At 42.4% G+C, this 18,207-nt stretch overlaps 1 protein-coding gene across 6 annotated transcripts in view; it reads right to left on the bottom strand.

Moving 5' to 3' along the window:
- Positions 1-17,993, bottom strand: part of ARID5B (AT-rich interaction domain 5B) — a 195,635-nt gene extending 177,642 nt beyond the window's left edge. The window contains exons 1-2 of one of the 6 annotated variants that reach the window (XM_003830323.5): positions 17,448-17,993; positions 16,763-17,017 (exon numbers count right to left, since the gene is read on the bottom strand). In XM_003830323.5, the coding sequence (XP_003830371.1) occupies positions 16,763-17,017; positions 17,448-17,468 (276 nt within the window). In that variant the 5' untranslated portion in view covers positions 17,469-17,993. Of the gene's footprint in view, positions 1-15,546; positions 15,594-16,762; positions 17,320-17,447 lie in introns of those variants that run through there. The other 5 variants (XM_063607428.1, XM_034930641.3, XM_034930639.3 and 2 more) reach the window with 5 other exon arrangements.
- Between the last annotated feature and the right edge of the window lie 214 nt (positions 17,994-18,207).

The following is an 18,207-nucleotide window of genomic DNA, read 5'->3' as shown; positions in this document are numbered from 1 at the left end:
ATCATGAAAGGGCAGGGTGGAGGGTGGGGCACTTAGATCAAACATCTGGAAAGCCAGTTTTGTCTCTTGACTCCATCTCCTCCTATCTCAGTTAATTTTGTCATGGCCAATGGAATAGATGTCCCCTAACGCACCTTTTATTTTTGGGGGGGACGGAGTCAGGCTCTGTCACGCAGACTGGAGTTGCAGTGCAGTGGCACAATCTCGTCTCACTGCAATCTCCGCCTCCCAGGTTCAAGAGATTCTGCTGCCTCAGCCTCCTGAGTAGCTGGGATTACAGGTGCATGCCACCACACCCAGTTAATCTTTGTGTTTTTGGTACAGACAGGGTTTCACCATGTTGGCCAGGCTGGTCACAAACTCCTAACCTCAAGTGATCTGCCCACCTCAGCCTCCCAAAAGTGCCGGGATTACAGGCATGAGTCACCGTGCCTGGCCCCTAATGTACCTTTAACATCTACATGGAACAGAATAGAATTGATTTGAACATGTCTCCTTCAAAGTGACTGGAAATCACAGATATAGATCAAAAGTGTTGAACCTAAACACAAGAGAAGTCTTTTGGGGTAAATGAAAAACCAGGAAGTTTAACTCTATTTAATACGATAGTTTCCTTAGTTCCTGTTTTTCAAATAATAGTCCAATATCTCAACCCATAAATTAGTTATTAAGGAGTTATTAACAGCCTAGCACTAAGACTTCAAAGGTTAGGATGTGGTCCCTGACCAGGGAGGGCAGGGTCAATAACCAACATCTGCTGCAGACCTAGGATAAGCCAGATCATGGTTTTGTGCTCCATGCCCATAAGCATCTCACTTGACATTCTTAGCCCAGCAAGATCAAGCCATTTCACAGATAAGAAACTGAGATGCCAGAGAGATTAAGCAAGTTGGTCAAGATGACACACAGCTACTAACTGGCAGAGTAAATATTCACACTCCATTTTACTACTCTTCAAGGCTAAGGGTTTATATTTTAACTAGAAAGAGAAAACAGATGTGTGAATTTATTCAGCAGCGCTGCCTTCAGATTCAAGTCCACATGACATGCTAGGCTCCCTGAGGTCTGGCCTCAGTCTACCTCATTTCCCACTAGACCTGTGCTCTCTTACCAAATCCAGACCATATCCGGTATTGGTATGTCCTTCCTTCCTACTTGCCTGTGGCTTTGCTTCTGCCTAGGATTTTCTCATCTCTCACCCTCATCCATCCCTAGGTGTTTTCAAGGGCCCCTTCTCCAGGACACCTTCCAGGATGGCAACAGGTCACCTTCACACTCATGCACTTCTTTCCACAGCTGGTCCCTGCCTCCCTCCTCAAGCCTAAATGTAGGCTCCAGGGCAGAGCCAAGCTCTTCTTCTTGAACATCTCTTCCTGCCATCCCTCCAGACTCCAGAGCCCTGGCTTTATCCACCTGGCTCTCCCCACCCCATTTTTAACAGCCCCTTTGGGACCAACGGTTCTTTTTGCTTTAGTTACAGAAAATGGGCCAAATATGAGAAAGTTTTAAAAACTGTAATAGTCCAAAGCTTTGCTCTAGAGATGGCAAGGTGGCAGCCTGTGGGCCACATCTGGACAGAAGACACATTTTGTTTGGCCCACAGAGAGTGTTTTAAAAATTGGATTGGGCCAGGTGCAGTGAGACCAGCCTGACCAACATGGCAAAACCTCATCTCTACTAACAATACAAAAATTAGCTGGGCGTGGTGGTGCTTTCCTGTAATCCCAGCTACTCAGCGGGGCTGACGTAGAGAGAATCACTTGAACCCAGGAGGTGGAGGTTGCAGTGAGCCGAGATGGCATCACTGCACTCCAGCCTGGGTGACAGAGCGAGACTCTGTCTTAAATAAATAATAAATAAATAAATAGAATGGTCAACTAAAATCACATGAAAATCTAGGTTTCTGGCTTCTCTTGAAAAATGGAAAGATTTGGCAATATCTCAGACTGACATTCCTGCCCAGCAATGCTAGGTAGAAACTGAAGAGCATTTTATTTTTTTAATTAATTTTTTTTTTTTTTTTACTAGAAACAGGATCTTACTCTGTTGCCCATGCTGGAGTGCAGTGGTGCAATCATGGTTCACCCTGAACTCCTGGGTTCAAGTGATCCTCCCCGCTTAGCCTCCCAAGTAGCTGGGATTACAGGCATGTGCCATGGCACCTGGCTCAAGAGGAACATTTTAGAGGCATGCCTCAAACCAGTCGTGCACTCCCCAGTTCCCCTGAATATCATATTGTCTCCCAGACTTGGCCCAGTCACTCATTGATCTTATCTGCCTGACCCAGAGGGCACTTACACCTGTGCCTCTGTGGCTTCTTTGTTCCTAGACAGTCAATGGAAGACCTCAAGGAGGAGGTGGCTTTTAAATGGGACCTTGAAAGACGGATACAGCTGTTGCGCAGTTTTATTTCACAGAGTAAAGCCTCAGCTAACTTTACCACCCTTTTCTTATACTTCCCGTTTCCTCTACTTGTAAACAGGACAGCACAATGTTTCTGTCACCTGCATTTTGGAATTAAAACAGCTTGAGTTCCCATTCAGTCTCTGTCATTCACCAGGTGAGTGAATTTGGAAACCCGGACAAGTTACCTAACCTTTCAAATTACCCTCCCGCAAAATGGAGATGACACTAGAATCTACCTCACAGTATTACTGTTATGAAGAGTAAATAAAATGTCACATATTAATCTGTCAGGACCTAGTTTTACTATTACTTTTATTAATATTATTTTAAATGAGGGGTTGGCATTTTATATAAGGGCCAGATAGTAAATGTTTTAAGCTCTGTGTGGTATATAGTCTCTGCTGCAACCACCCAACTCTGCCACTATAGTGCGAAAGCTGCCAGAGACCATTTGTAAACGTGGGCATGGCTCTGTGCTAATAAAACTTTATTTACAGAAACAGGTAGTCCAGCCTGGCCAACATGGCAAAACCCCATCTCTACTAAAAAAAATATAAAAATTAGCTGGGTGGGGTGGCACCTGCCTGCAATCCCAGCTACTCGGCAGGCTGAGGCATAAGAATCACTTGAACCTGGGCAACAGAGGTTGCGATGAGGCAAGACCACGCCTTTGCACTCCAGCCTGGGTGACAGAGCGAGACCCTATCTCAAAAACAAACAAACAAGGCTGGACACGGTGGCTCACGCCTGTAATCCTAGCACTTTGGGAGGCTGAGGCGGGTGGACTGCTTGAGGTCAGGAGTTCAAGACCTGCCTGACCAACATGGTGAAACCCAGTCTCTACTAGAAATACAAAAATTAGCCAGGCATGGTGGTGGGCACCTGTAATCCCAGCTATTCCAGAGGCTGAGGCAGGAGAATCACTTGAATCTGGGAGGTGAAGGTTGCAGTGAGCTGAGATCGTGCCATTGCACTCTAGCCTGGGCGACAGAGCGAGACTCTGTCTCAAACAAACAAACAAACAAACAAAAAACAAACAAAGACAGATAGTAGACCAGAGTTGGCCTATGGGCCTTAGTTTGCCTTAGCTTGCCGTGTTTTCAACCATCTCCATAGCCAAATGATGTACATTAGCTCTAAATATGCACCCCAGGTGTCTAGATGATACCTAGACCAACTGGTCCCTCCAGTGGGCAAATGGACATCTCTAACCTGGCTACGAATTCACCAAGGCCAAGCCCAGCCCAGAAACCATTCTGCAGGGAGGTTGTGCTCACCCTACAGCTTGCCTAGAAACTTCCCAATCTTCACCCCCAGATCCCTTTAGACCTCAACTCAAATGATATTTCTTCTAAAATGCCTCCTGAGACCTTTCCGACAAAATCATGTACCCCTGACATAGGCACTGTATTTGCCCTTCATCCCCTTGACCACATCACAGAATCACCCTTTGTTTGTGATAAGTTTATATACTATGCGTGTGGTCCCCACCTGATGGTAAGCTCCATGGCGGCAGGATCTGCCTGGTTTTCCACCTCTCTCTCTCCAGTGCGCAGTGCTGGGCTGCACACAAAAGTCACGCTGGAGGTACTGAGTCTGAGACTTCTCTCCTGTGAAATGTGAGAAAGGCGCTATGTGGAGTTTAAAGTGCCCTTTGAAAGTGTATTACCTGTGTGCATGGTATTACTATTATCTGGGTATCAGTCAACTGTGCAAGTCCCTAAAGAGCAGGAAAGAAGCTTTCATAAAGACTCAATTAAAGAATACATCAGTATATAGTGAAAACCCCAGTGCTGATGTTGAGAGTTCTCAATATATTCTAAAGTTATAATGAGAAACCAAGCTCGCCCACTGGTCTTGGCAGCATCGGGAGAACATGGGTTTCAATCCCGACTCTTGAGTCTCACCTATGTGTGACCTTGGGCAAGTTCCTTTAACCTCTGTTGGCCTCAGCTGCAAAGTATGGAAATGTCAAACTACTACGGACATAATAGAGTATCCATGAGAATTAAATGAGATATTTTATTTACATTTAATTTATATGTTAATGTATTTGCAATGCCTGACATATAAGTGGTCACTGAATTAATGGAAAATGTTGTGACTTTGACTTCATTGAAAAGACTGTGGGTGAAAATTTTGCAGATGGTTTCAGGAAAGAGAAATATGGGGCATTTTCTCTGGGCTGTGAATACACAGAAAAAGCACTCCAGAAGGAAGCGTGAATTTGGTTTTAAGACTACAATGTATGGAGATGGTTTTCCCTCCATTTGGGACAAATTAATCAAGTTGCTTCTTCCTTCTTACTATAGGAGAGAAAATGTGCTCTCTGAGAACAGAAATCTTTGTGTACTAGTCACTCATTGTTCACTATTATATCCCCAGCACAGAGAACTGATACATAGTAGGCACTCACTTTAACTGCTCCTTTAACAGCACAGAGAACTGACACATAGTAGGCATATAGTAGATACACACTTCTGAATGATGAAACCATCCATGAGTATCAGATGTTCGCATAAGTACCAATTCCATTTATTACCAACATTGCCACCTTTTGGCGAAGCTTTTCTTCAGCCAACATAAATAGCATCCCATTAGAGGGCCCTCCTGGCTTCAGGAAAAATTATAGACATGAAGGTGATGTCCAGTCTGGGATCCTGGATATCAATCCTGGCTTCTGTGTAATCACTAACTCTCTGCTAAGTATCCTGTCATTCCAGGGCTGGGCGCGGTAGCTCACGCCTGTAATCCCAGCACTTTGGGAGGCTGAGGCGGGTGGATCACCTGAGGTCGGGAGTTCAAGACCAGCTTCGCCAACATGGAGAAACCCCGTCTCTATTAAAAATACAAAATTAGCCAGACATGGTGGTACATGCCTGTAATCCCAGCTACTCAGGAGGCTGAGGCAGGAGAATCGCTTGAACCTGGGAGGCGGAGGTTGCGGTGAGCTGAGATTGCGCCATTGTACTCCAGCCTGGGCAAAAAGAGCGAAACTCCATCTCAAAAACAAACAAACAAACAAAACAAGGTATCTTGCCATTCCAGTAAAGTCCATACTCTCCATGAGTTGTTTTATAAAAGTGATGTCCCCCATGGCACCATGCACTGGTATAAGACAGGGCACTGGAATGACCTACCAAGAACACAGCCACGGGAAGCACTTGCCTACTTTCCTCAGCGCATGACCTCAAGAGAGCAGCCCCTTCCCCACAAAACAGCCGACCAGACTGTGGTGCCTGAGAACACTGAATCCTAGTTCCACTTCTGTCACTCTCTAGTTCTGAGGACATGCCCAAGATTTTTCTGGGCCTTAGGTTCTGCATCTATTAAATAAAGAGGGCTGGATTTGTTCTTCTCAGTCTCTTTTATCTGTTATCTTGTGAGTCTACAGAATTGTCCATGGCAAATTAGACATGAGCCATTCTCTTAAATAACCATGGCAATTCTTCTTGACCATCGTTATCAACAATACCAAGGGACTTTAAGCTAGCCATGCCTAAAACCAAACATGTTGGCAGACAACACAGCCAGAGAGACCAGCTTTACCAATGGATACACCAAAGTTCCAGCCAGGAAAATGTCTCTGAGAACATTATCAATGACCTTTTCTGCATCTGACCTTCACTGGTCTGCCTTTTGCCTTGTATCACCAGCGTCTTTTCCACAGTGCAAATTTCCAACCAGAACACTGCCAAAACAGAAGAAAAACAACTAAACCTGAGCCTATCACATTCAGGAAAGTCTGAGGACAAAGGAATGGGTGAGAACATTTTTATTCTCTGATACTGTATCTGGCTAATTTGCCTTATTTCTAGTGATACTCTGAGCTGAGCTCAAACTAGATAATGGCAAGCAAAAACCAAAGGGAAAATAGCATTCTGTCAAAACTGTTTCCATCTCATCTTCCGTTGGAGAGCTTAGGGCAAGCTTAGTGACAAGCAACTAGGGGGTAACTTGGCTTGTTATCTCTGTAGCATGCGAGACTTCCCTTGGAAGGGTTAAAAAAAAAGTATGTATATATGTGTAATGTATACAGAGATAACAGGACAAGTTATCTGTATGTGTGTGTGTGTATGTGTGTATATATATATAAACATGCATATATATACACACATAATTATATATATGCCTATATACATACTTTTATTTTCTCCAGCTTTATTGAAGTATAATTGACTAACAAAAATAGTATACATTAAAGTATACAATATGATGGTTGTATATATTTAAGGTATACAATGTGATGATTTGATGTACATATATATCATGAAGATTACCACAATCAAGTTATTAACATTCATCACCTCAGTTATCCTTTTTTGATGTGGTAACAACACTTAAGATCCACTCTGTTAGCAATTTTCAAGTATACAATACAGTACTATTAACTATAGTCACTATACTATACATTAGATCTCCAGATAGAAGATGAACACATATATATGATGAATATCTTATAACTAAAAGTTTGTACCTTTTGACCAACACCCTATATATACACATTTTAAAAACATATTCCTCCCTTAAGAAGAATACACAGTATTAGTGAATTTAAATTATTTGCACTTAGTTCTTTGTCTCCAGTTATACTGCGTTCCTTTGTGCTTGTGAAACAACATATGCTTTAATTAGCAAATATCTGTAAATAATTTACTTGCTTTTCAAATACAATAGAACAATGGAGTCGATTTTCACATACATTTACCAAGCAAGTATCCTGGGTCATAATCCAGACTCTCTCATTGTTCAATAACTATATCAAGCTGTCTAACTCCTGCTGCCCTCCTTGGTGGAGGGTTGGGGTAGGGGGTTAGAAACCCAACTTCCAGTAGCAACATTTCATTTTGCAAGACCCCAGCAGGCAAGCACAGATAGTTGTCCAGCTCATGCTAAAAAAACTCTTACGCTCTCTAACCCTAGAACCTTCCTTAAGGAGCATGGAAGTGAGCCAAGGGCGAAGGGCATTGGAATAATGACGGCAAGACAAAGGCACCCTTCTGCTCGCTGCCCCCCAAGCCCCAAGAGCATGAGCCAAAAAACATAAGGCACAATGTATGGCCTATGAATCACAGAACTTCATCTAGGCTCTGCAGGGTTAAAACTGGGTGCCGCTCATGCAGTGCAAAGAAAGACGTTAAATCAAATGAGAATGACTACTCCAGGACTGGAGGCACTATTATTTTGAATAAGATTGAAAAGGCCAGAAAAAGCAATTCAAAAACATTTCAATTATGTATTTCCCAGAACTACATCTTTGAGCAACTAATGCAAATGTAACCACCACAATAAAACTTCTTCCCACATATAAAACAGGTTGAACAGCATATACTTTATATATCATATGCATATTTTTGACTATTAATAAAAAATTCAAAATCTATGTATGCTTTACTCTCCTAAGCAATACAGTAATTATGATTAAGGGACAAGCAGCACAAAAAGAACCAATTTATCTTACTCGTGCTCAGGAATACTATTGTGTAACTAAGCAACTAAAGACAAAATATGGTCTAATTAATTCACTCCTATGCTTATTTAAAAGACACAATTAGAACATTTTTATTTTCCAGCTTGCACAGTAGCTCAACATGCTTGAGGGTGTAGAAAGCAAAGCCCATTATTCTCAAAGACAAGAGTTTAATGTTTAGTGCCACTGATCAGGCTTGGAACTCAACTATGGGGTGGAAGGGGTGTTTCATAGCCCGGGTGTGCTTGGAGTCATGAGAAAAGAAAGGTGGGGGAAAAGATGTTTATGGGGTCACTAGATTGACTAGCAACATTTGACCTTTGCCGCCTGGGGTTCTTACTGGGGCACAGGAATGGAGATGTGACTGTGAACCTGATGGTCATATGCCAAGGACACACGCCACTGTGCGTCTATTTATACAGCCACAAAGATCCTACAGAAAATTCACGTAATTAAACCACCCATCCTAGTCTGCGTGATAAATGTCAAATATCCATCTTTAACGCTGCTAACAGTGCATCTGATTTTAAAAGCAGAATTAATTTACCCAAGTGTGTGCGAGAGATTGATGCCATTAGCATGATTCTAAAGCACCCTTTCAATAATCATCATCATCTGCATGTTTGAAATGTGTTGTCGATACTGATGCTCATAGTCCAGGGCATGAGGGATGTGTGCTGGAGGGCTAAGACCAAGGTTCTCATCTCCAGCAAGTCAGTGAGGAACACAGCGTGGCCAGAAAAATGCATCCTTGGATTTGTGCGGTGTAGATTCTTCAAGAAATGAGGGAATCCATGACCACATCTCTGAGAGGTGAATGAATCCTTAAGCCAACAATCGATAAATTTGTTTTAAATTTCCTTAAAAGCCAAGGCAACGGGTAGTCACTAGCTACAATATTATTCTGAGTAGAAGATGGCAAATATCCAACTACACTGGCTATAAAAAATGACAAGTGAATGCATTTGGTTCAAGCAATTATATTCTGGATATTGGTTAAAACTAGACTTTGATAAATGAGCTTGAGTCATATATCACTAGATGCCACTATGAACAATGGCATGCTTTATTAATAATTAATAATGAAGTATTTACATGTATGGACTCTTGTATTTCATAAAAATAACATTTCCTTAGTATGTGTCTGACAGTCTAATTGTCGAGAGGTTTTAATTGCTTACAATTTTGAGGCACTATCAAACATGTGGCTTAGTTAAGACCATCAGCCTGAAAAACATGCTGGCTCGTATGAACTGCCAACCAACACCAGGCGAGGAGTGAATCTTCTTTCCTGAAGTCTAGTCTTTTCACAGGTTGCCACCCCAAAGCCCTGACTGTTTACGGGTTGACTGCTGAGACTGGAAAATTAACAACGAAACAGAGATGCTGCCTCCAGTCTAATCATTCAAATATTTGCTTATTTCTTTGGTGAGTGCCCCTGTGAAAAAACCACTTCCCATGTTTTCACATTCTACAGTGCAAAATGACTACAGACTTTGGAAGAGAAAGAAGTGTGAGATGGGGTCGTGGATCTGGCCCACATGTGAATGACTGGTCACTGGTCATCTGCCAGAAAGAAACTGGGTAAAGCTTAAAAAAGGTAGACTGTGTGCAAGAAGGCATTTTAATTCTGTGGTTCAGTCACTCAGAAAATACTCACTGAAGGCCGGGCGCGGTGGCTGACGCCTGTAATCCCAGCACTTTGGGAGGCCAAGGCGGGTGGATCACGAGGTCAGGAGATCGGGACCATCCTGGCCAACATGGTGAAACCCCGTCTTTACTAAAAATACAAAAAATTAGCCGGCCGCGGTGGCGGGCGCCTGTAGTCCCAGCTACTTGGGAGGCTGAGGCAGGAGAATGGCGTGAACCCAGGAGGCGGAGCTGGCAGTGAGCCGAGATCGCGCCACTGCACTCCAGCCTGGGCGACAAAGCGAGACTCCGTCTCAAAAAAAAAAAAAAAAAAAAAAACAACTCACTGAATAGCACTAAATATTGCAGAGGACCCAGAGGTGAATAAGGCACAACTGCCTGCTCCTGAGAACAGCACTATGGTGGGGGGAGCATAGGGTCAGGTGACAAGGTAAAGGAAAAGAACACAGATAACTATAAGGCACAAGGTATAAAGTGCACGAGAGGTTACAACCAACCACTGGACTATAAGCTCCCTGGGAGCAGTGATTTTTGTCTGTCTTGTTCATGCTGCATCCCCAGGGCCTAGAATAGGATCTGGCACATAATAGGTGCTCTACAAATATGTGTCCAGGAAGTAATAATTCAAAGATGAAGACAGTACTTTCTAATTTCCGGAAAGATTAAGAAATGCTACAAATAAATAGTGATCTCAGTTCGTCTCAACTTAAACTAAGGAACCCAGATGGAAAGAATCTGATGGCCTTTTCTGTGATCACTGTCTGTCTACAAAGGCAGTTTGGGAACTCCTTGAGGGCAGAGGCCATTCTTCTTCTTCTTCTTCTTTTTTTTTTTTTTTTTTTTTTTTGAGATGGAGTCTTGCTCTGTTGCCCAGGCTGGAGTGCAGTGGTGCAATCTTGGCTCACTGCAAGCTCTGCCTCCCGGGTTCACGCCATTCTCCTGCCTCAGCCTCCCAAGTAGCTGGGACTACAGGCGCCCACCACCACGCCCAGCTAATTTTTTTGTATTTTTAGTAGAGACGGGGTTTCACCATGTTAGCCAGGATGTTCTCAATCTCGTGATCTGCCTGCCTCGGCCTCTCAAAGTGCTGGGATTACAGGCGTGAGCCACTATGCCTGGCCGAGGCCATTCTCCTTAATCTCTTGTATCCAAGTGCCAGCACACAGTAGGTTTTCAATCAACATCTGAGAAATTTAATGAATTCTTTTTCCAAAAAACATGATGGCTGGGAGCCTTCCTTTGGACGCCTATGACATGTATTATCAGCACAATTTACTGATGTGTTGTGTCTCATATTGCTTTTACATTTTTAGACATGTTGATCTCATCTCCTTATCAAGACTGATAAATTTATTCAGAAAAAGGGTCACATCGCAAACTATTTTGCATCCGTCTCTTCACCTAGCAGAGTACTGAGCACATAGAACTTCACGAGTAGTTTTTTATTAACTCAAAATAGACAATACTAATATTGGCTAAAGTTTCGATCTTAACCATACAAAATATAATTTAATATTATTTCACTCATTCTCAAATTTTAATGTCCTAGAATCAATGGTGAAATTGGATTGGATATGTAAACGTTAATGATATAATATTGAAGTACAATTTCTTATATTACTTAAGTTTCTTATATTTCTGCTATTACTGGTTAATGGCCAAAACTCAAGAAAGAAAAATAGGTACACAATCATCTACCTTATTGCAGATCAACCGCATAGGCCAGGGGTCAGCAAAGTTTTTCTTAAGAAAGCCAGATAATAAATATTTCTACTTTGTCAGCGATCTGGTAACTGTCAAAACAACTCAACTCTGCTGTTGGAGCCTGAGAGCAGCCATAAACAAATTAGCATGGCCACATTCCAATAAAACTTTATTCACAAAAACAGACAGTGGGCCAGATTTGGCCTTCAGGCCTTACTTGGCCGACTCTTGTCACAGTCCAGTAATTTCTCTCCACGTAATTCTTTACATTCTTATCTTTGTTCTAAAAGGCCTGCTTGGTAGAGTAAAGATAAATCCTTTTCTTAGCTTAAGATGATTACTAAAAATAAATAATAACTATTATAAGTGCAACCATTATTCATTGAACTCTCATGTGTAGGTACTATACTATGCTAGATTCCAGACCCTTTTCATTATTATCTCTGATTCCCAGCACAGTTGAGGCCATTAAATCCATTTTACAGAGGAAGAAACAGAGGCTTAAAAAAGTTAAAGCAATTGTCTAAGGCCAGTGTGGTCATTTAAGAGGTCTCAGAAATCTCTAAAAAATTACCTTATGGATATAGACCAAGACTGAGGAGCTATCCAAAGAGAAGAGCAAGACTAATCCAGCACCTTCTAGATTCCAGAATGTGTCTGTCTAACTCCAGATATGACCAAATCAGGCAATCTTTTGAAAAAAAAAATCCTGCTGATCCAGTTGACAGTTTACTTCTGCACTAAAATGTAAATCCTTAAGACACTTTTTATTTTGGTGACACAGCTAAAGCCAACATGGAGATGAAAGATAGCCTGATTCGGTAGGACTTGGAAGCCCACATGTCCTAGCAAACTCACCTAGGTGCCATTCCCTCACATGGAAAAACTTTTCAGTAAGCTCCATGGTAGTGGTTTCAAACCTCAGTGAGATTAATGCTAATATTAATGATAATAACAACAGTCAACCATTATTGAAGTATCTACTATGTGTCAACTTCGGGCATATGCATTTTACATATATTAACTTATTTAATCCTTAAAATAATCCTAGGAAATAAGGACTGTATTTCCACTTTACAGATGAGAAAACGGAGGCACAGAGAGTTTAGAACTTGCCCAAGATAACATAGCTAGACTGAGACTGTTTAAATATTTAAAATTCAGACTCCTGGACCCAACTCTAGAGATTCTATTTGAGGAGACTTCAATAGGGGCCCCAGAACATGGATTTTTAGCATTTTTAAATTCAGTAGTGAGGCTGGTGATAACCGAATCACTTTTAGAAATCTGGAATGCATGCTAGAATCTGTAACATCCAGGTATGCCTGATCTTGACTCCTGGACATCATTAGCTTAGCCATCCACAAGCACAGTTGGAGGTGACCAGCAAACCTTCTTGTAAAATCCCAGCGATGGCTGGTCAGGCTGAAATCCAAGCTTGCATATCCACCCATTTTAAGAGGGTATACTGCCAATAGATTAAGCACTTGGCAATTGGAAAATGAATGTAATCAGAAGTTATCCAGTAACAGAACCAATTACCCGCCTACTTTGCCATTTTCCTCCTCTGAAGAGCTAGTGGCTGAATGTGGCAATTCTAAGTAATTACTAAAGACACTTAACTCCTTGCACATGGCCCTGCTATTCATTTTCATGGTAATTTAAGATGGTATCATTTTTAGGTCCAAGAACCTCCACACAGACACAAAAGTTTTTTTTTATTGTTTATAAAATTAAGAATATCTAGAACAAAGGTCACTATAATCATAATTCTTTTCTATTTATTTAAGTACTTTATAGTATATAAAGCTCTTTTGCCTATAAATCCTCTTGATCTTCACCAACAATCTATAGTCATCCCTACTTTGTTCCCATTTTGCAGCTGAAGAAACTGAGGTTCCAAGTACTTATGGTTGTTCAAGATTAAGCAAGTAGCAAGCTGCAGAATCAAAATGTGACTTTCTTGAATGCTTTTCCTCAACACCAGTTGCCAACACTGGAAGTATTATATATGAAGGCATTGGTGTATATAAGCATATAAATCATCACCATCATCATTAAAATGAATAGTAAGTTGTTAATGCTCATTAATAACTATTAAAATATAACTGTTATCATTATATACCACTGATTAGAATTAGCTTAACTTTACAGGATAAGGATAGTTTTGCTACCTAGACATCTGGTGACCTTTGGCAAAGCTGATTAACTAGTTACAATTCTAAAATGTCTGAGGGACTGTTCACATTAGTACACACTTCTAGAATGTAATATGATGCATTCAAGCTCTGCTTTCAAGGGTAGGTTTCACTGGGGAGAAAAGATAACCTTGAATTTCAAGGAGGCCTGGGTTCTAGCCTGGTGACCTTTGACAAACCACATAACCTTTCCAAGTCTCTGTCCCCATCTGTAAAATGGGTGTACAAAGTCCTGCCTTATCCAGCCTCCCACAATTATTACAAAAATCATGAGAAAATATTCCCAAAAAAAAAAAAAAAAACTCTCTGCAAATCACAGCAAACCACACAGGGACGCTATTTCTAATCTTGCACAATGATCATTTTTCTGCTTTTAGAACTGACGTCTTTACATTTCAAGAAATCATAAAAAGGCAGAATGATTCTCTTAAACCAAAAAAAGCATACTGAGTCCTGGCTGTCCTTTCGAAATGGATGCTGATGTCAGCTCAATCAAGAAATTATTAATCTCCATTTGGTTACTTAAAATAAACTGTACTGGCTGATTAAATGTGCTGAACATTTTCTCCAAGTAACAGTGCATATCACCAAGAAACCTTTCTCTTTCAGTTACACATTGCAAATGGCAAATGCATCATTCAAAACTATTTAAAATCAATAATAAAAATCATTTAAATGTATATAAACAAGTTAATGGAATAAGTGAAAACAAAGCAAATTTCTTAATGAGAGGGCCCTGTTGCCCCCTCTAGGTGCCAGCAGTAAATGCTGGTTTCTGTAAGGCTCTCCTCCAGAGAAGACTGCTGCTGCTATTCTGCTAATGAATGACTAACTTAGGCCAGGGGGGAAATGACATCACCAGGGTGGAAAACCGATCTGCATTGGGAAACTTTCTACCTGCTTTACATTTGTCATAATTATTTTGCACAATGCAGTCTGCATTTGCATAATTTTGAGGCGTGTCATTATCTCAATTGAAAATTGTTTTAATATGGCTGAATAATTCACAATGACATCAGCCAAAGTCCTAATGAAATATACAAGTATAATCATACAGCTAATTACCAGCCGTGTTAGCATTAAAAAACAAATCATGCATAATATTAGACGATGTATATGCAGCTGAGGATTATAAATAGAGCCATCTCCCTCCGCAAACCCCCTAGAGTTTACTTTTAAATGGCAAGATTAATTTTCTCAGGTATGGCTCATATAGCAGTGACGAAATGCACAGATCATTACAATGGTTCCCTTTCAATTCCCCATAATGAACAATTAAAAAGAAATCATGTATTTAAAAATATATCTATTCACTGTCAACACTTCTAGCAGATGCAACGTTTGGCAAATATAGCCTTTATTCTTAAATCAGAATTCACCATTTAATTACACCAACAAAAATTAAAACTGTACCAAGTGGGGTCAACTCAGGGTCTTTAAAAAACATCCCAATTTCAATCCCCCCCCCCAAAAAAGAGTGACCACAAAATATCCCATAAAACACTGAATAATTTCCTCCTGGACTTAGTCAGAAGTCTATTAGGCACCAGTTCTTTTCTGGATATTTAATCCTTCCCTTTTCCAGATCACAGGCCATGTTGAAGTAATAAATTTGAAAAGCAAATAATAAGAAATCAGGAGGGGGAGGGGGAGGGGGAGGAAGACAGCTGCGCAGGAAAGTTGGGTCGGGGGAGGGGGCCGAGCCAGACCTTGGGAGGGGGAAAGAGCTCAACCTGTTGGTAGGTTGCAGGATTTTTCACAGTATTTCCAAACAACACCTTTTTAAAATTGCAGGCGGACGTCGGGAAATATGAACATTTAAAAACCAAAGCTGGCCGGGGAGGGTGGAGGGGGGAGGTGAGCGGGGAGGTGGGAGGGGCTTATTTCCGAAAAGGCAGATTCGAGGGCGAACGTTTCGACGAACTCCAGTAATTAACCGGCATAGACCACTGACGAGTAATTCGATCCTGGGGAGAGGAAGTGAACTGGCAATGCCAAAAGTACTATCAACTCGATCAAACCGAGGAATTCTGGAAGGACTGGCAGCTCCGAGCCCCGGGATGAGTTAAACGGGAAACCATTCATTTAACAAAAAGATCCTTAGATCCTTACACCTACCTCGAAAGCTCGAGAGCCTGGCACAGCACTAGCTGCCCTCAAAAGTCTGTTTGATTACCCTGCTCTCGCTTTGGCAACACAAAGCCTCGCCAGGCGGCAGTGCGCCCTCCCTCCCCGCTGCGCCGTGGGCACAGACTCCCCAAAATAGTTCCCCTCGGTAGGTACCACGGCGCTGAGGTCGGTCAGCTGAGGAGGGGAGCCCGCAGAACTGCGGTCACATATGAAATGACAGAGCCGAAGGGAGGCGGCCGCCCCGGCGCCCAGTGACAGCGGGCTCACCTCCGGCGTCCTCCCGGGAGCGCGGCGAGCGCCCCCGCGGCCGCCCAGAAACGTGCCGGGGAGGCTCTGTCCCCTCCCCGCCCTCCCCGGGAGCGCCGTCTGGGCACGGAGAACGCTGGACCCGCAGGGCCAGTGGGCGAGCACACACCCCTCTGCCCTCCCCTCCCCCGCCCCCGTCCCACACACCCCCAAAGATCGCGCAGGAGGACGTCCACTTTGCGTGGAGTAATTGCAAACTAGAACATCAAATGGCTTGTCCGGGGGGAGGGGGAGTGGGCGAGAGATAGTTGTTAATGCTTAACGTGTTTGTGCCTGTTACACCACCGCTTTGAAATCCGCCCGGGCAGATCTGCAAGTTATTTGAATGTATTATTCCAGTACCTGTCATTTATCACTTTATTCAACACGTCTTTGCCAACTCAATAGCTTTTGATCTCATTCTGCCTCCATTTCGTAATTTCCGCCCTCTTAAACATATCAAATACTTACTTTGAAAAAAGAACAATATCGAAACCCACCGAAAGAAATCCACCCAGACACGACCGAGCCAGACACGAAGGTAAATTTTCAAAAGGCAAAAAATATAAAAAGCATGTGATGTTCAAGAGGCAATAGCAGGAGAGCAAATGAACACACACACACACACACACACACACACACACACACACACACACACATCCTTGAACAAAACCCTTCTCGAACAAGTTATTTGATCTTGACTAAAATCAGCAGTTGGATCCTCTTTGTAAAGCTGACAGCCAAACTCTGACAATGGCAAAATACTCGAGCCCCAGCTAGTGGCGCTACCCCTTTAAAAAAGGAGTCGATCCTGCTTGCCTGCAGAAGTGAATACAGTATTTTCAAGCTTGCCCTGTAATAAGCATTACTAGGGGGAAAAATAATAAAGAAAGAAGAGGGGGACAGACAGGTTTACCACCTCGCCATGGTCGCTATTTCTGCCCTGGGGAGTGTCTTCTGGGAGGAAATAAAGTTTAGAGCTGGATAAAAGTTGCCGGCTGGTCCTCTCTTCCCACAACAGCTGGAGCTCCGCTATGCAAATCGGATCCTTTGGCGTACATCTTACAAAGAAAAAGTCGCCAAGGGACAAAATTCTTGGTTTGCCTTCAAGGTGGAATTGAAAAGCCTTGTAGAAAATGTAAGGTCCGTGCAAGCCACACGGTGAGCCGACCCACTGCAGGGGGGGAAAAAAACACCAAATAAATAATGTAGCCATCAGAGCACAAACATCTATTCCCAGACACATTTACACACAGACATCCACTCTCTTAATACAGACGACCCAACAGATATAACGCTGGGTGGAAAAAATAATAGCACCCACAAATTTTCTGCTTCCCTAAAAAAAAAAAAAAAAAAAACTCAGGGCCCCCCACCGCCACTTCTCCCCACCTCCCCATTTGAGGCGGTAAAATTACATTATGTATGTATGATCAGTGCAGGGATTTTTTTAAACAATAAAAATGATTTTGGGGGATGCAGAGGGTAAAAGTTTGGTGAAAAGTTTGTGGGGGGTGTGGGTGGGTGCAGAGGTGTGGGTGAGCTGGGGGGTTGGGGGGTGCCGGGGGGTGCCGGGATCGGAGGAGCGGAGGAGAGCGAAATACCTGGAGTGAGTTGGGCTCCATCTCGACGTTCTGAATTGATTGAACTCAACATTCTCTCCAAACTTGTTGGCTTGAATGGATTGCATCAGGTCCTGGCAGGGAAACGCATTCTCTGTCTTCAGCCGGCGTAATGTCTCAATATAAAACTGAGCTCTTGCCTCCCTTTGGGCACCGAAATGATTGAAAATATGTCCTAATATTTCTATAACGACTCAATTTTCAGCTCCTGAAAAAACTATGTGGGTTTTCTTCCAAATATGGATTGATCAAATTCATAATCGAGAGAAAGGCGCCATACGATCTCGGCGGGAAGAGGATGGATCAAGGCAAAAAACACACAGGAAGATTTGTAAAAATAAAAGGCACCCTAAAACTGTGTGGAGATGTGATTCCTCTCTCTCTAACCGCCCCTGTCTGGGATATCGTCTGATGAGATTTTTGGAGGAGAGGAGGGCTAGCGAGCTCCACTGTGCATCTGACAGGACCTGCTTGTATATGTCTAATATAAAGAACATTTCCTGCAGAGATTCCGGGGCGCTGCTCCTCTTTCTAATGCTCCTTAGCAGATTTGCTGTTATTAGACATGTAGATTTGTTTGATAGTTAAATTACGCTTCCTCACTGCCATGTTTTCGAGAACTAATCTGTTAAATTATCTTTTGATGCCTATTTACATGGAAGGGAAAAGTGGGTTATCGATTATATAAACATATAAATATTAATGCATTTGTTCGCTTCGCAAAAAAATACTTAGCAAAAAA

This window comes from Pan paniscus, chromosome 8, assembly GCF_029289425.2.
Source record: "Pan paniscus chromosome 8, NHGRI_mPanPan1-v2.0_pri, whole genome shotgun sequence".
Classification (NCBI taxonomy): Eukaryota; Metazoa; Chordata; class Mammalia; order Primates; family Hominidae; genus Pan; species Pan paniscus.
Note: the sequence above shows the minus strand (reverse complement) of the source record. Positions and strands in the feature narration are given on the sequence as shown.